At 35.8% G+C, this 26,397-nt stretch overlaps 1 protein-coding gene across 4 annotated transcripts in view; it reads right to left on the reverse strand.

Moving 5' to 3' along the window:
- The window catches only part of PTPRK (protein tyrosine phosphatase receptor type K), a 487,814-nt gene that overhangs the window by 216,707 nt on the left and 244,710 nt on the right, over positions 1–26,397 (reverse strand). For all 4 annotated transcript variants that reach the window (XM_045842702.1, XM_045842700.1, XM_045842699.1 and 1 more), the window contains exons 4-6: positions 24,009–24,090; positions 21,590–21,705; positions 8,203–8,377 (exon numbers count right to left, since the gene is read on the reverse strand). In XM_045842702.1, the coding sequence (XP_045698658.1) occupies positions 8,203–8,377; positions 21,590–21,705; positions 24,009–24,090 (373 nt within the window). The remainder of the gene's footprint in view (positions 1–8,202; positions 8,378–21,589; positions 21,706–24,008; positions 24,091–26,397) is intronic.

Below are 26,397 nucleotides of genomic sequence, written 5' to 3' on the forward strand. Positions count from 1 at the left end.
AGTACAACTTATTTTTTATAAAAACTGATAACTGTGAAGTAAACACAATCCATGCCAAGAACTAACCATGTATATATATTTATCTGTACTTATCTGTGTACACTTTATGACTGTTTTTATTTCCAATAGATTAAATGTTTCTTAGAGAAGGAAATAGCATGAATTACAGTAACCAAGATGGGGGGTTCTTTCAGTGGTAATATGACAAACGTTTTTGAAAAAGTTCATTTTGACTGATTTACCTTTGGCTTCTAACACTTCATGAGTGTTTTCTGATTTTTGTTTAAGTCCTAGTGTGTACTCTTAGTAAGTTAAGTTCCTGACGGTATTTTACTAGTAAGTGGAAAGAGGGTTAGCAGGCTTTTAAAAAGATGTAACCATCTATGTGGCAAATAGTGTATGCTAACTGCAAAAAGCCAAATATCAAATCCATCTGTCAGTCATACGCTAATATGGAAGCATGTTATTATTGACTCTTTAGAAGATGAAGTGGTAGGAGAGGGGGAGGAACTCAAGAACTACAACCAAGAAATACTCCCCCTCGGCAACGCACATCACCCCCCACCTTACTCACTGCACCCCTGAGTAAACACTGTGAATCATCCCTCTATCTTGCTGACTGAGTTCAGTTAGTTACAGAACTCCCGGTTAATATTCTTTAATGATCTCACGATATAATAATTTATAAAATAAATGCTTAATAAAAGGCTTTAATAGAATAGATCCTTTCGTAGTTGTTTTTATTTTATGAAATTAAAAATTTTACCAAAATCAAAGTCAAAACTCTGTGCTGCAAATTCAGTAACTCTACATTTTCCTATACAATAATTAAGTGATAAATTACTTGAGACCTGAGACTATGTCTGCCCTTTCTCTGTAATTTCCTAGTGCCTACTACTTGCCATTTTAAGTATTCAGTAAAGGCTGCTAGCTGATTTTTCCAGTGAAGTTGCAAATCAAGTTCATTATTTCCTTATTGGATTGGGGTAAGGGAAAAAATAGTAAACAGGGAGGGAAAAATAAATTACAAAAACACTGTTAGTTTGAGAAGTTGATATGTCTTTTGGAAGAAGTGGACCCAAATTTCATTTATCACAGACTTCAAGAGAACAAAACTGAGAGATTCAGAAGGAAAGTAAGGACCTCGTGTCAGTGTTCTGAAATCAAATTCCTGAGAGTTCAACAGAAAGAATTATTTGGCATGCAAATCATTCTCCTTCCTTTTTGATCTTTCTCAAATTCTTAAGAAAGCTCCAACAAAAGCAAACTCCCACAAGATTCACTCCAAAAGCAGGGCCCAGCACCTGAAATGCTAAACATTATGTAGAGGTCCTACATGTGAATCGTCTACGTAAATGCAATCAGATATCCTTTGGGAAAGAACTTTTGCTACATCTTTATTTTTGAAACAAACAGAGAATACATAACATGAAATAACCACTCGGGCTAAATGAGTGCTGCACTCTACCATTTTTGTGAAGAAGTGTAAGGAAATTCAGAGGAGAAAAGTATCAGGAAAAAGTATTTGGAATGATGAGGTACACGAGTGGACAGAACAGAGTTTCAGTAATAATGCAGTGTCTAAAATAAGGACATCTAGTATCCTTTTGTTCATTGAGAATTTAAAAATGTACCAGAGATTCCCTACATTGAATCACCTGAATTACAAGTAGCTATGATGAATGAAATGAGAGGAGACTCCAAATTTTTCTTTTATATACTCAAGGATAGAAAAGTAAAATTTTTAGATATGTGACATTTGGAGTCTCCTCCAAATCGTAGACATCTGATCTCACCTGACCCATGGCAGGTGCTTTTCTAATTGTGTACAGGGAGTCGGAGAAAACCACTACGTGGTCTATCCATGTGTCCTTACACTTTCACAATGGCTCGGGTTTTGTAAACCACAGGGGTTTAAATTGAATTCTCCCAGATAATACCATATCTTCTGTTGAGTTGACTAGTTTTCACAATATAGGCAAGGAAAAGTTATCAAGTCACCATTAAGAAGAAGGATCTTTGTGTGGATTCATGAGTCTCACAGCTGTGCTATGAAAGAAAATGAGTGAAAAATCAACAGTGTGTTTTTAAGCAGACTGCTGAAGCCCTCAAACTAGAAATCCCACGGGCTTTAACCACCACCAAAAGTATTAGTAAAGTATGTCATCTTTACCACTTCCTGTATGTCCTTACTTCTAATATAAAAATATTAAAATCAAGTATTCAGACCTAATTCTTAACTGGTATATACAAAAAGACTAGAATATAACATATTGATTAAATCAGAATTATTTTACAAGTGGAAGAAGTTTTAATGCTAAATTTAAGTGACCATTTCTAGTTCTTACTAAAAATGAAAAAGAATACATGACAACAACTGTTATCTTTTCCCATTCGCCAGCAATCCTCACTCCATCTGTAGGTGGGGAAGAAGCGTATGTGGTTCATCACCCATTCCCTACATCTTTTAGGGTCAGCCCCACTGCTCTGCATTCAACTAGACAAGTTTATTAATTTTTAGAAAAGCAACAGTGTCTTATTTTTAAGATTTTATTATTTATTTTAGAGAGAGAGAGGAAAAGAGGGAGAAAGAGAGGAAGGGAAATATTGATGTGTGGTTGACTCTTGCACACTCCCTACTGGGAACCTGGCCCACAACCCTGGCATGTGCCCTGACTGGGAATCAAACTGGTGACTCTCTGTTTTGCAGCCTGTGCTCAATCCACTGAGCCACACTAGCCAGGGTGAAAAGCATCAATGTCTTTATGCAAAGATGTACTAGGTGCCAATGCCAACAAAAATGAACTAGATAGGCTCTGATGGAACATAACTATAAACAATTACAACAAGAACACAACCTAAAATGTTCAAATGTGAAACTAGTGTTAGTTTGGACTTCTTTCCTATTTCACATACATGTGTAGTGAGTAACTGGTACAGGTGACTGAATCCATTACCCCTCACCTTTCATCAAATAAGCCATGACCCCACTCCACGCTGTTACCTGACGTACTGTAACACCTTTCTCCCACATTGCCAAATTCCAAACTCTGTGTGTCTTTCCAGGTTAAGTTGTACCTTCTTTTTTTATATAAAGTTCCTAATTTTCTTTTTTTTTTAAATTAAGTTATTTATTTATTTTTAGAGAGGGAAGGGAGGGAGAAAGAGAGAGAGAGAGAGAGAAACATCAATGTGCGGTTGCTGGGGGCTGTGGCCTGCAACCCAGGCATGTGCCCTGACTGGGAATCAAACCTGCAATGCTTTGGTTCGCAGCCTGCACTCAATCCACTGAGCTATGCCAGCCAGGGCAAATTGTACCTTCTTATGAAATACTTGTTCAGATCCCATCTTACCTGACAAGAAATAATACTCTCTAAATAACATCATTTATGCCCTTAAGTCCCATGTACAAACATTATCTACAGGACATTCTAGCTGTCACTCCATATGCAAGCATGCAATTTTTGAAACTCGTAGGCAATAATAAATCCAAGTGGATGTGACCAAGGAATTATACCCATATTGCTACCCTATGACAAGGAGACAAAACCATGGACCACTGAGCAAAGAATTGGAAAGAATCTAGCTCTTTCATGACTAAATGAACCAGCACTGAAGCCTATCTCTGCACTTCCCAGTGACAAAAGTCAGTAAACACCCTTATTTTTTTCAGCAGGTTGGCATTGTCTTACAAAGGTGTGCGTCAACAACAATTCAACTCTTCATTATCTTAAACACCAAACATGTTTTACAGATCCAGCCACACTGAGTTAGGCTGGATAAATGAAGTGGCATTTACTTTACAGCTAAAGGTCATGGATACTTATTAAAATACATAAAAAAAATATTAACGATCCTTATGTGCAGAGCATTTTGATAACGGCTAATAGCTGCCACTAAAATTTAAAAATCAAACCAGCAACAAAGCCAAACAAAAACAACTGTGCCTTTGACATTAAATGACCTAAAGTGTAATTAGAATTTTCCAGATAAACTAAGAGATATAAAGTATAACTAACAAATGGAAATAAAAATTGTCTATTGTAGCAATCAGAGAATTTTATAGAAGCTTATTGTGGTTCAGCTGGTTAGAAATGCAAGAGGGTCTTTAATTCAGACAGGTGCAAAAGAAAAGAGAGGCATGCAAATGAGGCAGAAAATGAGAATCCCTATAACATAACTTAGACTATAAAGTTGGTGTTTTTGGTTTAAAGCTTGTAAACAGCATTTCAACCTGTATTTCACATTTTTACACTTCAATTTTCTAGGAACATCGAGCAAAAACATCTGATCTTCATCTCATCTCTGTAAAAACTTCTTTGTCAATAAAGATTGGCTTCCACAAGCTGAAGACGTTATCATTACTCACAATGATCAGGAAGCAGCAATGCTAAAGTCATGGCAAGGTACATTCCATTTCAGTATACTTTTTTTTCCCCCTTCCTCTAGTTGTGGGAACACAGATCAATACTCTTCAACATGAGAATTTTGCAGTAAAATTTTCATTTGTAACAAACAGCAACAAAAAAGCCTTAAGCATGCCCTGTCACTTCAGTTTAGGAGAAAATGCACTAATAAACTCTTGCCCTTGGGTCATCTTTGACAACAGGCAATCCCATGCCAGCTCTTATTAAAGACTATTCATATCACTGCTCTCAAAATTTCCCTTAAAATTACCATCTTTTTTATCCTTGTAACAGGATGTCAGTTTTGAAAGTGCCAATGAGAGACAGGACTAGTCACCATAGTAAATTCTCAGCATTATTTCAACACCAGGGCAGCTGATCCCTGAAGGGTATGTGGCTAGCAATATTTATTTGGTGTTTATCTGGACAAACAAGAACATTTATTGCTGTATATTAGTTCCCAAATACAGCAGCAAGCAAAGTATCACCTGCAAATATTAGATATATAGCAAAACGAAATACGTTGAAAAGAAAAATAAAACTGCCAACACCATCAAAATGTGTTTCTAAAGTGCTAGCAGATTCTGGATAGCACACATTCTGGATAACCCAACAGGTAAAATATAAAACCTAAGTAAAATATATGTTAAATGGTAGAACTTTCTTTACAAAAATAAAAATAAAGGAAAACAGCCAAAAATTTCTATGATAATCAAAATTCTCCACTTATAAATTACTTTTAAGTTTATATTTATTTGTTTTTAGAGGGGCAAGTAAGAAGAAAGAGAAAGAGAGAAACATCAGTGTGTGGTTGCCTCTCGTGCATGCCCCCTACTGGGGACCTGGCCCGCAACCCAGGCATGTGCCCTGACTGGGAATTGAACCAGTGACCCTTTGGTTCACAGGTCAGCATTTAATCCACTAAGCCATATCAGCCAGGGATTTACTTATAAATTTTATAGGAAAAAAAAAACATTAATTCCACAAGTAACAACCTTAAAATAGCCACATGGTAGTTCCAGGTTTAAAAAAAAAATGTAAAATCTACTTGTTGATTTAGATAAACAAGGAAAATCTAATATGACAAAATAAATCTCTAAAAATAAACAGCATATAAAAAAAGAAATTATATCTATAAAGGGTGCTCCTGGATAAAAACTGTAATCTCTGCCTTCCACAGTTGTTTAATACATTACAACGTCATTTCTTCAAAAAACAATTATATGTGTGCATAACAGGAAGCTATTCAAAAGCACTCTATCTGCACTGTTAAAAACCATCATCCCCTTCAGTGGCTGCATAGTACATGAACATACAGTGCCATGTGGTTATAATGAGCATAATGAAACAAGCACACACACCCCTTCCCACATCCCTGGCATATTAAACACTGAGACAACAGCGTTGAGATGGCCAGAGGAAAGGGGAGAGTGGAGGTGGGTGGAAGCAGGCAAAGGGTGGGGGATGGGGACTTCTGGATCAGTGTCAACAGTAAAAATGACAAAAAAAAAAGTATGCTCAGGTGAGACAGATGCCAAAATGAAGCTCAACAAAGATGAATATGCAAGTATGCATGAGCAGAAGATAAACCTTTTTTCTACACTTTCTACTGAAACCCTGGAGGTGAAAATTATCAGATTTTCTTATTCAATTAATTGGGGCTGTGATTTCATAAATATCAAGCAAGTGATTTGAGCTGTGTCTGCAGACAGGATAGGAGTTACACTGAAAACAGGAGTCATATCAACCTGTAAAGATAAAGTTTTTTATTGATGGCCAATAGGATCTGCCAAGGCAAAAACATTAGTAGAGGCTAACAGCATTACTTTATAATGTAAAGGTTAGATAAAGCTGCGATGGGAGAGAATGCACCCAGCATTGGGAGTCTGGAAAGATGGGGTTAAACCCTGGCATAGTCCATTAGTCCATTAGTCCATTAGATCGCTGTGGCTCTCGGCAATTATGAAATAGTCTAAACCACATTTTTTTTCTTTCTAAAAGTATTAAATGTTAAGACATTAAAATCAAGTAAATCTTAAAATGAAATAATGTATGTAAAGTCATTTGGTGTCAAGCGTTATAAAATATATTAACTTGAATATGGATGTATCTCATTCTCCTTCCAGCCCTGGGCTTTTGACATAGGCCTTGCTGCCTGTCTGAGGACACTTCTTTCACTTAACCCTATCCCCACAGCCACACCCCTTACGAGAGCAGCTTTTTCTCAACTTTCAGATCCAATTCCAAAGAAAACTTCCTTACAAGGGCCTTCCCTGGTGCCTCCGATACATCTCAGTCCAGTTTGGATATTTTGTTAGAATCTGGCGAACTTCTCCCTGAAGTGACTTACATAATCTATAATTATTTTCATTTACATCATTATTGATTGATGCTTGAACAAAGCTGCATTACCTCTAAAGTTTCACATGAGACACATCCTCATTTTTTACAATTTTAACTGCGTTGATACCTCTCAAAGAGGCCTTCCAGATCTCCTTAACAAAAATATAAATCCTTGTCATTTTATAAGTTTATTTTTCTTTGTAACACCTACCACAGTACTACATTTTTGATAATTTTTTATGTGTACCTAACATAACTCAATGATAAGTTTCATATGGGCATGAACTTTGTATTCTGTTTACAATTCCAGCTCTGCAGCCTAGAATAGTGTGTGGAATAAAATGGACTCAGTAAATTTTGAATGAATGTGATAACATATTAGTACTTGTAGTTATTTCTCCAGTATTCACTTCTGATATGTACTCATTTGTCATAATCCCCCGCAATTCTTCTAGCAACCTTGGTATTGAAGAATATTAATGAGGACCTCTTAGCAAGTCTAACTCTCTGAGACTATAGGCGTCTGGAATTAGTGAGCATCAAGCATTGCGTTTTGATACCAGTAAAATTTACAGGTCTACATAGGATAGAAACTTTGAAGGTGACCTCATTGCCACAATGTTTTGAAGAGCAAATACAGTATCCATGTAACTGTTTAAAAAAAGAAATATGATCCACCCCCATCAGTAAATGAGTGGATCAAAAAACTGTCGTACATTTACACAATGGAATACCACCCAGAAGAAAGAAAGAAGGAGCTCCTCCTCTTTGCAACAGCATGGATGGATCTGGAGAGCATTATGCTAAGTAAAATAAGGCAGGCGATGAAAAACAAATACCATATGATCTCACCTATAAGTGGAACCTAATCAAGAAAACAAGCAAGCAAGCAAAATAGAACCAGAGACTTTGAAATAAAGAACAAACTAACAGTAACTGGAGGGACGAGGGGAAGAGGACAACAAGGAAAAAAGGCAGTCTTCAAGGAACATGTATATAGGACCCAAGGACAAAGCCAAAGGCAGGTAGGATCGAGGGTGGGAGGTGGGGATGGGTGCGGCGAGTGGGGGGTGGGGAGACAACTGTACTTGAACAACAATAATGAAGTCTATGAAACTATAAGAAGAAAAGGAAATATGGATCTAAAGTTAAATGCAAACCAGACGATGGCAATATAGAATTAAAATGTTTTATATGGCTAGCCCTATTAGAGCATTTCAAAGGAGACTCCATTCAATGAAAAGAAAACACTTGATGAAAACTTGTTTGACAAACTGTAGAACTATAGTCTTAATTTTATTTTAAGACATTCCCAAAATTTTTAAAATAATATAATTTTATAGTAACTTGAGATGAAGAGAACTAGGTTTCAAAGTCAATCCAAATATTTACAATGTCACTTTTGTTCTAATAAAACCATGCAATTTCATATAGTGAAAACATTTTACCTTACCTCTCACAATGAGTTGAGCAAAATTGGATACACCAGAACCTAGTTCTGATTGAGTTACGCAGCGATACAAATCCTGGTCGGTTTTTGTCACTTCTTGCAATCTAAAGGAAGCAGCAAATCTTCTATGATTGATGTTCTTAGTCTGAGCTACTGGTATATCCTCTCCATTTCGTCTCTGCAAACAGAAAGCAATCTTTTAAAAAACAGGTTCTTAGCATTTCCACAAATCTAAAGCATCTTGGCAACCAATATCTGTGATAAATTATTCTTGTGGTTAAATTAGCGGAAAATGTCTATGTAGTCCCCACAAACTTTTACCAGGTTTGATGACATGAAATTCAGTAGTATTTCTTTTAAACTGAACCAAAGCTGCTGTTTTTATTGGTATATGTCTAGCCCAACAAATCCATTATTTGTTGTTGAGCCTTAATTAATGCATTGTACCAGTGAAAAAACATAATCCACTATATCAGACATTGTTTTATTCACTCAACTTCCAGTACGCATTACAGTTAAATATAGCAGTTGATGTACGGAAGTTAAAAATGGTAACTTTTTCTTTTATAATCCAAAGTAATAGGTCTTTGCCTTACTACAAGCTGTCATTTTAGTAGAGTGTGCAGGGCTATGAAGAAGGCAGTAACAGCTAGTCGTACATTTTTCTTATGCAGCAATGTTTGCATATAGTTTTCTGCCTTCATTTATTTATTTTTCAATTCCAGGTTCCTTATCCTGCTTTGAGATTTTATATGATTTTTTCCATTCCAAATAACCCTAACTTTGAGAAATGCTGAAAAATAAATTAAAAAAATTAAATGATCCACGGATTACAACCTATCACTCCCTTTTTCTATTCCTCTTCCCCATCCCCAGATCCTTGCCATGCTTTCTCACATACTTTGTCTACAGTGTAGGTTGTAGAGACTTCTCACTTACCAAATGTCCCTGGAAAGTCATTGTATTCCCTAAGTATTATCAACTCTCTGTTAAATCAACTAAGCCTCATCATGCAAGATGCATGCGGTGTTTATTTCACTAGTCCGATTCCTGGCATAAAGTAGTTTAGTGCTGATACTGGTTAATTCCCAACATCTATAGTAACAAGGTTATTAACTCAACCCTCTGCTACTGACAATGTGGTCTACAGACCAGTGGCATCCAGATCCCCTCTCAAATTATTACAGTCTATTGGTCCCTCTAGGCCTCCTCAATCCAAATCTGCATTTTTACAAGATCCCTAGGTTATGTATTGAGGTATGACAGCCCTAGGCACATTGATTGAAAACGATCACAGTAGTCCTATTCTCATCAACAGTGACAGGTCTAAAAATGGGTGTGCACCCCACTTCTGTCCAAAGACGGTCTGAAATGTTGTCAACAATTCCTAGAATCCCCTTTTTTTCTGGACTGTTAAGTGGCGTAAAAGTAATCATTTTCTATTACTTTCAACATGAAATCCTAAAAGGTAATATGGTACAGTTAGAATGGGCAGGTACAGTTTATTTCATCTTCTCTTTTCAAAGGTTGAGAATAAATTAATAAACTTTTTTAAAAATTAAATAATGTGGCACTTAGAAGACTTCCAGAGATTATTTCACTCTTTTGACTTAAAGACAAAATAAAATTATGTTTACTGTTTTATTTATTTTTTACTGCTTTTCCTGAGTACATAATAATCTATAACTTCTTTGTCCTCTTAGAGCTGCAGAGACTGGAAAGAGGCTGCTTGTCTACGATTGGTATTCAGGTTCCTGCCGAATAGCACTCAGAAGAGGGCACATGATTTGTCAGTACTTGTCATTTCTTTCCAAAACTGACCCCAAAGTAAATTTGAACACATAATTAACTGAGATTGAGGTGAATCATATAACAATTTAGCCAAATTAATCCCAAGGACATATGAGTTCCTTCCCAGGGCTTGTCTGCCAGGTGAATTTTTTTGTTCTTTATCACAAGGATGACACACAGCTATCATCATCATCATCAAATAATTAAATCGAAGCACTTTAGAAACATGAAAGAGTATCGTGGCAAACATAAAAATTAGAAACTTTATGTCATTTCTTGGGGAAAAGCACTCATTTCTATCTGCTAGAATTTTTTTTTTTTCAGTAGAATCATACTTAACAAGAAAATGGTGTTCTTCTAGGAATAATTACACTAAACTGCTAACAGGAAGTTCACCAATGTATTTACTATGTGGCAATGAAAGAACTGAATGGAGTGAATAATATCTGACACAGAAAAAGAAAGGTGGCAATTACTATAATTCTGACACAAAGCAGGATAGAAATGTGCTGGGAACAGCAAATTATTAGACTCAGGATCATAAGTAACAAAAAGTAAAGTCAGCTATTAAACAAGAAAAGAAGTTTTAACTTAAGAAGCACAGTTATCTTTGCAGCATTGGGAGCAGGTGACCCATGAGAGGGGGTCATGCAGAGAGCATGGGTAAGTAGACTGACCCTTGCCTAGTTGGGATACCCTTTCCTAGGATCTAGTCCTAAACTGACCATTGATTAGCTTCACAATTCTCATTACAGTGGTCCCTCCCAAGGGCATGTATACTATACATACATACCTACGATAAATCTTCATTTATAAATTAGGCACATAAAGAGATTAACAACAATAATTAATTTAAAACAATTATAACAATATACTGTAATGAAAATTATGTAAATGCAGTCTCTTACTCTATCCATAATTTTTATATTTTTTCAATTCTAATCTATACCTGAATGTGTGCAATCATCCCTCACTTACAGCAAATGGCCTGATGTCATTCTTTTCAGGGGACTCTGCCAAGGTCTTCCTATAGGCCCAAAGCTTTCTGGCTTGACTGGCTGCTGTCAGTCGTAACACACTTTCTGTTCATGACTGTCCCTCGAAAGTTTAAGGCTCTTTCCATCTTAACAAGCACTTACCGTGCACTGTGGCCACCACTTTTACAGTTTAAGTAAGGTGGGACAGCAAAACTAGCACAAAATTCTTTTCCCCTCTTCACAATTTCATAGATAGAAGATTAAGTCTTAGCATATACATATCTTAGCAATCTCAGCATATGTTTTTTTTTCTTTCTTTATAAAGTACAGAACCTTCACTGCTTCACTTAAAGGAAGTACGTCTCTTTGGTGCACTAAAGCATCACTACCATCTAAGCACCTCTACTCTTGTACTTTGGGATCACAAAATGTCGATCTGGCAATCAAGACAGCTACTAAGATACTTATGGGTGGGCAGCATAGCCATGTGGATATGCTGAACAAAGGGATAATTCATGTCATAGAAAGAATGAAGAAGGCTGTCCAAGATTTCATAATGTTACTCAGAAAGGCATGTAATTTAAAACTTATGATTTGTTTACTTCTAAAAGTCTCTGTTTAATATCTCCAAACCTCAGCCTACCATCGGTAACTAAAGACACAGAAAGCAAACTCAAATCTCTACCTTGTCATCTACAAATGGGAATAGCAATTTGTACCTGCTTATTCAACAGAGAGGTTGAGAATATTTGGTGTGTTGTGCAAAAGCTCTAACAGCAATATCATAAAGATAATCAAAACAATCTCTAAACCAAAAATACATTTTATAACTATGATGGTCTCTGATGTAAGAACTCAGCTAGGCTAGTCTCATTAGTCAATCAAACACTAACCTAAATGCCCTCTGAAAGTATCTGAAGATGGGATTAAAGTCCGTAACCGATTAACATTAAGAAAAGGTAATTATCCTCAAAGGAGATTATGAATAATCTGGGTAAACTTGATTCAATGAGTCACAATGTGTTTAGAGTAGAGCTGAGGCTTCCCTGAAGTAGAGGAAGTAGATGAAGTAGATGAAGTAGGAGAAAACCTGCGAATAACAAGGTTAGTTTGTGCTTGATTACTCCAGCCTCCCCTCGGTGCCCCCTGTAATCACACCAAGGGCCACCTCTAGCATTGCTAAAGGATCGGACCTGACTTGATCTTTTGCGCAATTTTTAGGAAATTCAGAAGAATGTGATGAACTCAAGAGGACAATTGTATGCGATCAATGAAGCACAGACTCTGCAAAACTACCACTCAAGTGGCCTGGATTCCCCAACAAGATAGCCTGCAAAGAAAAGGAATGGATAGAGGACAAGCCCAAAGATTAAAAGAGACATTAATTGATATTTTTAAAAATAGACAAGACTCATAATCTCTACCAGCTATGGACAGATATATAAGTGAAAAAAGAACAATGATTTTTTTAAACAGTAAGGGAAGCGAGGGCTAAAATTCACAATAACAGTTATTTGTAGGGCTTGGAAGAAGAGTCAGTTGTGACCAGTTGCAGCACTTGGAAAGAGCCTCTCAGAGGGCAGGCTGAGACCCCTTCCTGACCCATGTGCTCTGTACCTTGCAAAAACGCATTGAATCACAGGTTTAATCTTGTGTTGTTTTCTATATCTGTTGTATTTCATAATAAAGTGATGTTATAAATATTACGTCTTTATATTAAGCCCTTTTCATGAAGAAGGACCCTGGCCTGCTGCCAGAGCCCCCATGCAGTTGCACTAATCACATGAGCTCAGTGGAAAGTGCGAAGTGCGGGACAGTACAAACTCCCTGAAAGCACACTGAAAGGGCAGCTCTAGGAGCTGCGGGAGAGTGCATTATTTTGCACAGGAAAAGTAGTAAATTGTAATTTATGGATATTGATAAGAAGGAATCCTTGAGCTTTTATGACTGCCTAGCTTTTACAGAATACTCCAGGGATAGATAAGGAAGATGAAGAATATTCCATACATTCATTACTCATTTATAATCGATTATGTAATCTGTAGACTACAAACTTAGAGTTTATAAATTATTAAAGGAAAAGAATGCACTATATCTTTAAGGCACTGAACTCTTTATAGTAGAAAGCCACATAAAGCCAATCTGAGGAACATTTAACGATCCCATAGATTAATATGTTTAAAATTTCTGATGCTTATTATTACATGCATATGCACCCAAAATGCTGAAAGTTAAAGAAAAAAAAAACACACTAAAATCCATGGTCCTTGGTTGATAGTTTTACTTTGAGACCAATGACCATAACTCTTTATAGAAAGCTATCAAGGAAAAGTATAATGCCACGAGCTGAAATAAACCAATGTCCTGGGGAAACAGCAAGACTGACAAGAGTAATAGCAATTAGCTACCAAATAGAACATGGTCTCTTAAGTGGAGCAGAATTAATTGTAAATTAGCATACACACAGAAAAAAATCACTAGTGCTTAAATGAAGGATAAACAGAGAAAATTAGAGTTAAATAGCAGGCTAGTGTTCATCTACCAGTTGAAGTCTAGAACAGTCTACACATCAGGAAAGCACAACAGACATGGTTAACACTGGTCTCTGATGTGATCCATGTTCCCTTAGCCACAAGGGCCAGAGAGGCCACAGCCAAAAGCACCATAAGCCAGCCAGTAGATGGATTCTCCTAAGTGACACCAGGAGAACCCTGAGGTTTATCAGGCCAGAGCTTCAGACTGCCTTGTTAAACTTTTACTGAGGTTTAAAAAAACCCAAAGGGATGGAAATGTCTCATCTTTTTTCACTCCCTTTTAGGATAACTTCTGTGCAGTTATGAAGGTAGGGCAGAAAAATGTAAACCAATGAATCTAACAGACAAATGAGTTCCAAGAGAGAAAATGAGACACCAAATTCATTGGCTGGCTGTAAAAAGTAAACTATTGAGGATATTCAGAAAGAGAGCTGTTTTTATTATGTCTCTCTCACATATTCCCAAATTCTGTCAACTAGTACCAAGCAGACCTAAAGCTCTACTGCCTTCTTTCACCTGCCCCCCTCCTTCTCTACCTATAAATTATCCAACTCCTCCAACACTATCCAATCGAAGGCCTTGGTTACTTGCTATCTGTACTGCTAATAGTAGCTTCCTTCCTGCTTTTGCCTGCATATCACAGCATAGGACTAACCCATCATAAACTATATTCACTTCTACTTTCCATTTTGACATTCCACTCCAATAAGATCTCCCTCCTTATGTCCCTATACCACCCACATACATATACACTATTTTTCAGAAACAACTATGCCCACTTACTCTTTGTTCATTCAAGTCCTACATGTCCTTTAGTGACTTGGTCAAATCTTTCATTCATTCCAGTTTATGTTGCTGGAATAGTGCAGTGCTTAGATACTATACAGTTTTTTTCTTAGTTATAGAAGCATCTCTCAGGGCTGAAAGGATCTTAAAAAAGTATTCAGCCTCAAATTACATCTTTAGCAAGGGCTTACCCAGACTATGTTTGGATACTTCCACTAACTGTAATTTTACTACCTTCTGGAGTAGCTCATTGTAGGTTTCAACAGATCTACCATTAGAAAGTTCTTCCTTATAATCAGCATGTCACTCTTACCATACAGCTTTAAAGCATTAGTTATTATTGTACTATAGGCTCTACAGAGAACAAATTGAATCCCTCTTGTGTATTTCCAATATTCTAAGATTTTAAGACATATGTTTAGTCTCCCACAAATCTCAAGATTTATGTATACCATGCCACTTGAGAAATACTGACATTGTTTCTTCAAGTTTAGTCACTGTCCCAGTAATTACATGCTTCCTTTTGTTAGTCTAGGATTTCAGATGTGAGTCAGTCACTCTTAAGGACAATGACTTGGAAAATGTCAGAATTTTCACCAAGCCTAGGAAGGACCATTTTTACCGTATCCCATTCCTTTGTTTCTTTTTTCATGATACTCAGTGAGAGCTTATCACATATTGCATGTTTAGTCACTTTGGCTTTGAAATGTTTCTCTCCAATTAATTTTCAGTGAATTATCCATTGTAGATTGCATATTTCTAGGCACAGACTAATTTCTTCCAAGGACTTATCTTCATTATAATAAATGCAAAATTACTAGATTTTGTTCTCAAAAAGAAACAGCACCAGGAATAATAAAATGTCTCACAGAAATTAAATATGCAGCAAACGTCCTGGCACTTTATATGACAGTAGAAATAGTCATGGAAAGATACTATACCATGGGACCACCAGAAGGAGCTATGTGGGCAATCAGGTAGATAAAAGTTGAAATACTAGAGTGATATATATCACCAGTTAAAACATGGTACTCATTTTTCTTAAATCATACTTCTGATTTCCATGGTTACAGTGCCAGTGTTCCTGTGTACTACAGGAACAAGGCTATGACATCTGCCTGGACAGATAAAACACAGTGTGGCCGGATAATTCCAACCAACAATGTTCACTGACCTCGGCTGACACCAGGTGTTACTGCAAGAGGTCCGTCTCCCTCTCTGTGGTTGTTTTGAAGAGCCATTTGCATCTTATTTTACTAATTTTACCCTCCAACTATTACTCTCAATCCATCGCTTAAATTATCTATTGCTTCATAAGGAATGACATTTCCTTTGGCTGAGAAAGTGGCCATATCACACTACATTAGTCATGACAAAGCTCACCAAGGGCAAAGCGATGGCAGACTTTTCTGTTTTGGCAGGCCCCCTGTGGTGGCACAGTGCCAGCACCCGTGGCACTTACTGACAAATTGGCCCAATCACCACAGCTTTGATGGCACTCTGCATAGGATTACCAATCACACGTTAAACAGCCTCATTTCAATTCACCGAAACAAATGGTGCTACCAAATCTACCCACATAATTCCCCACTTTCAACGACTCCACGGTCAAATTTCTCTGTCCAATGCAATGATGCATGCACACAAAGCTCTGTAATGATGGATGAGGTCATTAGCATTTTAGTTTCTACACTGAACCCGAAGCCAAAGCATATGGTCTGACAGATGTTCCAGCAATGAGCTCTATTTGACTCCCCATGTAGGTGTCCACTTATACTGGACCTTCATGAAAGAATAGTAATTTATATGTTTTAGTCTTTCCATTCTTTCGCATCCTCAAAAGTTGTAACATGTTCTGAAAACAGAACACTCAGACAGGCTTTATTTTATATTTCAGCTACACTAACACAAAAGTTACATTTTAAACCCAATCACATCACTGCAACTGGACAAGATGGACAAAAATGTAAGTAGTATTTGTAGGCTACTATCATCTCTGGCTTGATTAGTACTGACAGTGATTTAGGAATTTAATAAACTGTATCATATACTCACTTCCCCCCCATTCGTAATTTATTGAGGTAAGCTATATATACAGTGAACTGGACAGATCTAAACTTCTGACAAATATATATACACCCATAGACCCAACGCATCACTAAAGATATAAGATGTTTACATTATTCCTGAAATTTTTCCAACTGTCCACTTCCAGTCAATCCTCATCCCCCAGAAGCAAATACTATCAGACTTCTATCATCCTAAATTAGTTTTATCTCTTTTAGAGCTTAATATAAATGGAATCACTCAGTATGTATTGTTTTGTGTGTCTGTCCTCCTTCTGAGAACATAATGTTGCTGAGATTTATCCACACTGGTGACATATCTGTACTTCATTCTTTGTTACTGAGTGACATTCCATTGCTTGAATGAACCACAATTTGTTTATCCATTCTCTTGTTAAAAGACATTTGAGATCTTCACAATTATTGGTTGTTGTATAAAAAATCTGTTATAAACACTCTTGCTCAAGTTTTTTTGTGAACATCTGCCTTTATTTATCTTGGGTAGATACTTAGGAGTGGAATTTCTGTATCGTGTTAGTTGTTGGCTTATATGTTCATTTTTCTTGCCATCACATTACTATTCATATTAGTAAGAGTTGAAATAAAAAGGACATAATTAAAACTCTCAACCTATAAAAATGTATAACCTAATTTTGCTGTGAGAAAATTCACTGATATTTCTCAGTAATATAACAAGATGATTTTATTGTTTTACTTGGGAATAGAACCCATATAAATTATTCATTAAAATTTTATTTGTGATCTTATTTTCTAAAATCTGTGTTTTACACTAAGCCTTAATGTAAGATCCACAAATACTGTACTACAGGGAATTCCTCGGGAACACAAAATGGCTTATTTCTAAAACTTGTTGCAAGAATTGACCACAGTGAAAAATACTACAAACCATATGTTGACAAAAAATGTTATGTTTATATCTGGATATATGCTACTTCATTCAGCTTTATTACCACAGGAATTTGGAAAGTCTCTAAAAGAAACTAAAGACTATATTCTAAGTTACTAACTGTTGGGTTGGCCAGATAGTCCTTTTAGTTTTTTCTGTAAAGCAAAAGGCACATTTTTCATGTTCACCAATAATGTCATTGATCTGGATACTTTGAGTATGTCAGCTGCCTCTCACATGCTATACACTGACTGCTCTCAATTAATGTCTCAATTTGATTGCTACCAATGTCAGCTAGCTGACTGTGGAGCATTATCCAGAGAGAAATCTCCAGTGAGAAACCTCGCAAACCACCTGTGAGTCATTCGATCGGTCACAGCACCTTCTCCATACACTGCAAAAACTTTTTTTCTTTTTTTGCATTTCAGTTGGGTTTTTGCCTCTCTTGAAATAATAAAGCACAATGCATCAAAAATGTTACATATTTTCTTCCATCTTCAATGGTAAAATGGCAACACAAAAATTCACTGATTTTTCCCTGACTATTGGGTCTCAGTGGCTTGAATGCCGGCCTGAGAACCAAAGGGTCGCTGGTTTGGTTCCCAGTTGGGACACATGCCTGGGTTGCGGGTCAGGTTCCCAGTATGGGGCGAGGGAGAGGCAACCACACATTGCTGTTTCTCTCCCTCTCTTTCTCCCTCCCTTCCCCTCTCTCTAAAAATAAATAAATCTTTTTAAAAATTCACTGATTTTGATAAGCTTTTTGTTAAAGCACACTGCTATAACAGCTGTCACAATAAAATCTAACAAAATTGTTTCAAATGAAGTTAAAGACAACTAAGCACCACTAGATCCATCTTATGGGGGGAAAAAAAAAACCCAAACAAATGAACGAACTTTTTGCCAACCCCATAAGTTGACTGACCACAATTTGGAAAACTATGTTCCAGAAAGCATCATGATTTCACTCTATTTATAGCTCATCAACCTTTTAAAAACATTCATATGTGTTGTTTTATGTATCGCTAGACTGCTCAGCATACACAAGAAGGTTCATTCAAATTACATGTTTTGTCATTGTTTACTCAATGTTCATAATAAATGACCTACTTCTAAGGCTCTATAATTATATAATATGACATCTTACAGGAAACAACACTTCCTAGAGATACATCCAGAGCCACTATAATAAGATTTATGGATTATTCTAGATTAACTCAGGTTTTGTTCTCCATTCCATAATTTATATATCATTTTAAACAATAAAATTGGTTACAATATGAATTATAATCTAAAGATATTAACAAGTGAGAGAATTTATTCTGTATACGTATTTCCATACATAAATTATTCTAAATATCAAATAGTAACAGACATTATTATCAGTATCTTTCATGAAAGTTGTATTGTTATTTCTCCTTTAAAATAGAAAATCGGTTGAGTTTTTTTGTGTGTTTTTGTTATTCCACCCCATATTCAGACAACATTGTAACAATTGGAGCACAATGCTAAATATAATGTAAGTCATGTGGAGGACATAAAAAGTTGATCACAATTTTTAATTACACCTGACCGTGTCTACTCCATTTGTTCTGTTACTCTTTTGATAGGAAGCAGTGACCTTTCATTGAATTGCTTTAAATACATTCATTTTCAATACTGTAAGCAGATATTTTAAGCAGCTGTCCTCATAATGATACTTAATTTAAGAGATATAACCCCCCCCAAAAATCTAGTAACATAAAAATTTGACATTCTTCCACCAATAAAAAGGTAGTCAAGGTATATTTCAGGGAGTCAAAAATACTATAAAGGGCTACAGTTTAGCATCTTTTGCTGGAGGAAAATTTAGTCTCTATCCAACAACTTGTTTTATAGATTAGGGCAAGAAAATTGAGGCCCAGAATAGTTCCATAAACTCTTTAAGCCTACACAATTAACTAGGTAATCAGAATTAAAGGGCTGGAATTAAGGTTAGAACTAAGAACTAGGCTTCCTGATTTCTAGGAAGTGGTTCTACATCAAGCACAACTGACTTGACATACATTTGTGTGGGATGGCTTTAAAAATCAGTGTGGAACCAAGTTTCTTTCCACTTTATCATGTTTTTACTATATTAACAAAAGGGTAATAAGTTTTTTAAGTCACTGGCCACTTTCTGATCAACTCATTTTCTGCATGTACAATAACTAGTCATTAATTTGAAAACATCCCTAAACTAAGTAATTGATAGTTTTCTTTTCTCTTCCACACATTTTTCAACTTTCCCTTAAGGTACTTGTTGACTATTGGTCTCTTGCCACCTCTTAATGGCTTCACACCCCCTTGAACTCTCTCTTCAATAACTGATAGTTTTCAATACATATTAAACATGGAGAAAAATACTTCAGAGAATAAATTAAGGTAGCTTAAGTAAGAAAAATTTCTTTTTTCTTTTTAGTAAATAAGGTGAATATGCAGACTGGTGACGAATTGGGCAATCCCAATGTCAAAATAGAAGAGAAATACGCAAACACACCTAGGCAAACATGAAGAAAATGAAGAAAAGAAAGCAGAATAGAAGTCTCACGGAATATTTTTATCTCTCATCTTAGTTTGAAAACATGGCAAGAAGAAAGTTTTAAGAAACTATAGTGAAATGAATCAATCTATAAAGTAGAAAACAAACAAACAAAAGCAGTATTTTGACCACAACCCACTCAGGCCAGCAGGGCCAGGAATGGGTTGCCAGAAGGCAACTGGTATCTCTGTTTACAAAGCCCTTTCTGTTTCAATGTCACATTAAATCCTGGAGCATGAAACCAGGTGCAGACTGCAGAGCCTCTAGTTTTCCAAGGCAAGACTACCTGGATCACAGCTAAAAAGTTAAATGCCAACTAATGGTCCTACCTATAATTACAAAATAATTAGCAAAATAATTAATGAAAATACATTTACAAGTATTTTTTAAACTATTATTTATGCTGAGAGGGAAAAAGTAAGGCAGATTCTGACTTAGTTTAGATGATACAGCAAGTTCCATATTATTCAATTTGCTCTCCAGGAATAATTATATTTTAATATCTATATGGGAAATTAGCATAATCAGAAAAAAGGAGCTTCATTTCCTTTTCACATATTCAATATGGTATCTTTATACCTGCAAGTCAGAAAAATTATAAAAGTAGTAATAATTAGATTTATATGAAGTACATCTGTCAACTGATTTTATTATGAGAATTAGGTGAAATAATACATTTAAAACATCCAGTACAATACCAGGCATTATACTAGGTATGATTTTATAAATCACTTACTATAATCATTACCCAAACCACCTGCAAACTAATGATTATCCTCAACACTAATTTCACCTCCATAAAGATATACTAAAATAAATCCTGACATCTATGTTCAAGAAACTAAGCTAATCTTACATTAATTTCTCTTTTTCATCTCTATTGGCATTCTCAGGAATTTTAAATTCAAGCTAATTAAACCTCTTTCCTCATTCTGATGCAAATAGAAACAAAATAATAATAAATGTGCTCAGAAAATATTATTACTTACATTACTTCAAATATTTTTTCAGTGGGCTTTGGAACTGCTCTTACTTAGCTCCTTCCCACCCCCACTGCCCCAAGATTGACAAATAATTCTCTAAAAACAGGGTACACTCCTTAGTCTATTGTTTTGGTTCTTCTAAAATTCTTTATATGCATGATTTATGTTTCTCTAACATGTATGCTAAATTGCAACTCATTAAATACATGCTTATTGAAGATTTAATATATTCAAGGCAACTGTCAACCTCCGTCTATGATTAAACTTTATACACAAAAATTCTGAAAAAAAATTGGTTGTCATCCAATTCACATTTCCAGAAATAATACCAAAAATGTCTTAAAATACTCTTGGTAAATGTATCTGAGTATGACAGTTCCTACTTAAGTACTATGCTCTTTTTAGTTGAGTTTTCAAAATATTAAATGAGGAAATTTTCATTTTGGTCCTACATAATGAATCTCGAAAAATTGTTTTTACAGTTTGCATGAAATACATGAAACATTAGAGAATTATTAAGTTTCCTTAGACACAAATCCAAATACTTTTAAACTGAATACTGTTATATTTTTATTCATATTCCAAAAATAAAAATATCTGAAATGGACCTGCAGCTAATTAAATCAAATGAAAGAGAGCATCTCTCTCCCCCTCCCTCCCTCCCTCGCTCCCTCTCTCTCTCTCTCTCTTTCTCTCAGAAAAGAATGACACCACAACCAGTACATCAGTGATTCCTTTTAAAAAAATCAAGTGTACCCTTCAGCTTGGCTGCCAGCTTGGGCTTACCTGCAGCCATAACTTGTTACGCACAGCATCTCTCCCTGTAGCGATGCACTGAAATGTCGCATTCTGCCCTGCATTGACTTCTACATCCCCCAGACGGAGGAAATGAGGAGATTTATCTGTGAAGGCAAGAAAAAAATTGTTGTTTTAAGATGAAGAAAATAGGCCATGTTACTTTTCCCCAAGAGAATAATGTTGTTAATATTTTACCTTTGGCCAAGACTTACATGGAACAAAATTGAGCTTTCTTTGCACTGAAAGACACCTCCTCTCTTTCACAGTACTTTTTCTCAATAGCTCTATCACTTACTGCTCCATAATTACGAGAGCATTATTTTACAGACTGTGCACTCAACACGTAACATAGAGGATTGTCATAGACTTTTGCATATGGGTACCAACAAAATAGTTTCAAGTCCAACAAGCAAAAGAGATTGAATAGGCATAAAACAGAGCATTATGGAAAAATAATAAAAATATATAATGATATCTAAAGCAGTTAGATCTTTAAAATCTCAGTAGTTATAACCCCCTAATAAAGAGCAAGGGAATGTTTGTGTTTCTCTCAAATAGAATATTAGCTTAACTACTGTCATATCTACTTCCTCTTTTACATTCCAAAGAAAGTTACCCAAAAGAAATATTAGAGCAACAACAACTGATGAGTGCAGTCAAAATATATTATACATATATGACTGTCAAAAAGGTGTTTTCTGTAATTCCCTTTTAAGACAGAAGCTTATTCATTTTCAGTGAAAGAAAATATAAACAAAAAAAAAAACAGCCTCTGTGAGCAAAAAAATTCTTGGAGAAAACTGTATCACAATGAAGCAGCTGTTGTACTCAATTCACAGTTTATTATTTACTCAAGAAAGCTTTTCTTTAACATCTCTCTTTCAAGAAGTGTAAATGAACAGTAGGTAGAAACATCATGTTCATATACTAATGGATTGAAAGAATTTAGTAAGCCAACTTGAGTTCTGAGTGTGATAATTTTACTCTCCTTTTTCTTAAAACATGTATAAATCATTTGATCCTCGTCTGCTACCCCTTTTTCCAGTGCCACGTTTCAGTAGGCACTTCAGAAAAAGGAATGCTTGAACTAGATCATGAACTAGAATAGAGGTTCTCAAATTGTGAACTCCAGGCCAGCAACAGCAGTGTCACCTGGGAACCTATCAGAAATACAAATTCTGAGGCTCCGGCAGCCCTACAAATTAGAACAGAATTCTAATTTGCCTGGCAATGTGGGATCTGCCATCCTCCATGAGGGATTCTCCTGCAAACTAGGGTTTTGCAACCACTCACCAGGGGCATAAGCCTTGACCCCTGGCACACTGTCCCCCTGTGCAAGCTGCTTCTGATGTGCTACAGGAGTTCCACCAGGAGGATGATCCAACACACTCTCTAGAATTTATGGACCCTCACAAATGCTGTTCTCTGGAAATATAGGGAAAGTTCAAATTTTTGCCAGCTATTTCACGCCTGGCTGTGGGGATGCAAGCAGTAATTGTCTTTCAGGAAATGTAATGTAAACACAAATTTACTGTATTTTGCTGTATATAATGTGTACTTTTTTGCCCAAATTTCTGAGGGAAAAATAACGATGTGCCTTATACATGGGTAGTAGCTGACATACCTTGTATCTGTTCTTGTGTTTTGTGATGATATGTTACATAAAATTCCTTGTACCATAATACATTCAAAAATAAATGCTAAAATCCCTCTATAACGCAAGAAACAAGTATGCAAATATAAATAAATAGCTGAATTAAAAAATTAAAATGAGAGATTTTTCTCCTGAAAATTTGGGCCAAAAACGTGGGTGTGCATTACACAGTAGTTATGCAAATACAGTAGTTATACTCACTGACTGAACAACCGCTGTGCATGTAATATAACAAAGCCATGTGTTAGTAAACTGAGTTTTTTGTTTTACTGGCTTTCCATTGTTTTGTTGTTTAATATAGATTAACCAGATATCTATGATGACACTTTGGAATAGGTTGAACTAATTCATTCTCTTTACTTTACTTCAAATTTCAGCTTGGCAGATTACATAAGTTAACGAGGCTTCTTTATATTTTTCCTTCAGATGATCTCTGATTTGTTATTTTTCTATGATTTCCAAGAAAATCCAATACCAAGTGATCGAACAAGCCCTACCTACAGTTTCATTTGCATATGGTTCTCAGTAATTAATTAGAAGACTTCTTTAATATATGTATTATTAATTGCAGGTTTGAAAAATATTTGATTTAAAAACTCTAGAAATATTTCAGTGTTCTTTTACAACTGAACAGAAGGCCAGGAATAATAACAATAGCAGAGACAGAAGTGATCAAGTGTTAAACAATCAACAGTCACAGCCAATATAAGTGTTGAAGGGACACAGAAAAATACAATTTTTAATCAAACCTACCACATGGATAACTTAATACTTGGATGTCATCAATGGCAATATAACCACTTCTCCCTCCTGAGACTTCGGCTTCAAATATTACCTGTCAGGAAAGATAGAAAACATTTACAACAATCATTTATAAAAACTTTTCAGAGCAGAAGAATAGCTATAAAAAGCTTAAGAAATTTAATTTGATTTTTGTCCTATAAGAAATAAAATTGTATCTTATAATATAAAGTAATTTTCTAGAGTTTCTACAAGTAAATGAAATATTTTTTTTTGAAGAACCATCAAATTACTGAGGTCGAGCAGCTCTCAGTAGATGCTTTGAGTAACCTATTAAGTCAGATTTCCTGGTTGGGCAATACATATGCAGAAGGAACAGACAGATCCAACAAATCCCATATCCTTAAACTTTCTCTTATTGATTTCCCTCTATTCTCCTTATTTATTTAACATACTTACAATAACACACTTACAATATGCCAAGCAGTAAGCTGACCAGTGAAGGTATCAAATGATCTAAACTTTTTAAATAGTTGAATTTTCAGAGACCTCATCAGATAGATTAGTGACATTCCAGGCAAAAGGGACAATATAAAAGGGAATAAAACAGAGCTATGTTAGCTCAGTGGACTGAGCGCGGGCTGCGAACCAAAGTATTGTAGGTTTGATTCCCAGTCAGGGCACATGCCTGGGTTGCAGGCCATGACCCAAGCAACTGCACATTGATGTTTCTCTCTCCCTTTCTCCCTCCCTTCCCTCTCTAAAAATAAATAAATAAAATCTTAAAAAAAAACCCAGAGCTATGTATTTGAGGAACTAAATCAATGTAATCTGTATGTCTACAATGGCTCAAAAAGGAAGGGATGAGATTAGAAAAGGCATGGAAGGCCTTGAAGACCTTCAGAGTGTTGTCAGGAGTACATCCTGTCAATCGTTCCACATTAATAAATATTAAACAAGCCAAAAAAGGTTCCATGTTCAAACATTAGCTCATATGGCATAGATTTCTTGTTAGAGTCAATAGAAGAGATTCATATAACCTTTCTTTTAATGATATGTGCTGTGAGTTTTCAAGAGAAAATAGACACAGTGTGCCATATTTGCACATTTTATTTGACTATGGGTTCCTTTATTTGTGGAGAGTTTTTGGAGTATCTTGGAAACATTTTAAGAAATGTAGTGAAGTTTATGTTTACAGTAGGAATTAGTTATATAATCACACTGACTTATTAGAAATATATTTGGCTTTAAGGTCAAGGATGGCCTAAGAAAAGATGACTAGAAACAGACAATCAGGTGATATTCTAGTAGCAGTGGAAATCAAGAAATGAGAAGAAAGAAAAGAGGTAAAAAATAATACTAAGGAGATATACAAAATAGAACTTACTAACTCATTAGTTGTGGATAATTATAATTCCTGGCTTGGTCCACTAGATGGATGATACACTATTTGGATTCCTAGCTAGGACTAGTGATGAAGAAAAATGTACACATTTGAGGGAGAAGATAACCAAGCACATTTCAGATATTTCAAGTTTGATTTGCCTAGGATATGTACAGGGTAAATGCTTATGAGATGACTAGACAGCTGTATCTCAAAGAGAAGAGGAGAAAACCACTGCAATGGAGGCAAGAAGACAGCCAGCAGAAGTGAAGCCAAGAAAGTATGATTCACACATGATGGTCAAAAAAGGAAGAGAAGTACCAGGAAGTCTCAGGCAGGCCAACACTCTCACCAAAAGGATTAGAAAAGTCTGGATAAATTACGATAACCAAAATGTTAAAGCAGGCATTTGCATAAACAATGGCACTTATATGAACACAGATTTTAGGAGGTCGGTCTCTCCAACGTGGTGCTGTGATCAAACTCCAGCCATGACTCTTTTCCCATGAGACTATTCGGAATTCTGGGATTAGGCTGTGTTTCTAGCCCAGCACAAACTTAGGGCCTCTGAGGGGAGAAAGTGAAAACAGTGCAGCTCACTAGAGTTGTGCAAAAAAGGAACGACAAATTAGAAATTTGGGAGTCTAGTTTTTTTTTATGTAGGCTGTGGTAAAAAATATAAAATATAGGAGAGAAGTCAAGAAAAACTAGAATTAGACAGTATTAACTGTAGTTAGACATTAGGAGTTCTCTGGTAACTTCCAATAGATAGTTTTACTGCAGTGGAGAAGCAAAAGCTTGATTGACAGCTGTACTAATTAACATTTATCGAGCGCTTACTATATACAAGAGTCTGTCCTAAACTAGCATATGCATTCATGTGAGCACACACCCCACCACACACACATACTCATTTCCATCTGCAATCATATGAGGTACGTATTATTTTTACCCTCACTAAAAAGAAAAGTAAAGTAACGGTACTGAAGGCTAACAGCCAACAAGCAGCAGTCAGGA

Source organism: Phyllostomus hastatus, unplaced genomic scaffold, assembly GCF_019186645.2.
Source record: "Phyllostomus hastatus isolate PE091 unplaced genomic scaffold, TTU_PhHast_1.1 phas_contig_40, whole genome shotgun sequence".
Lineage (NCBI taxonomy): Eukaryota > Metazoa > Chordata > Mammalia > Chiroptera > Phyllostomidae > Phyllostomus > Phyllostomus hastatus.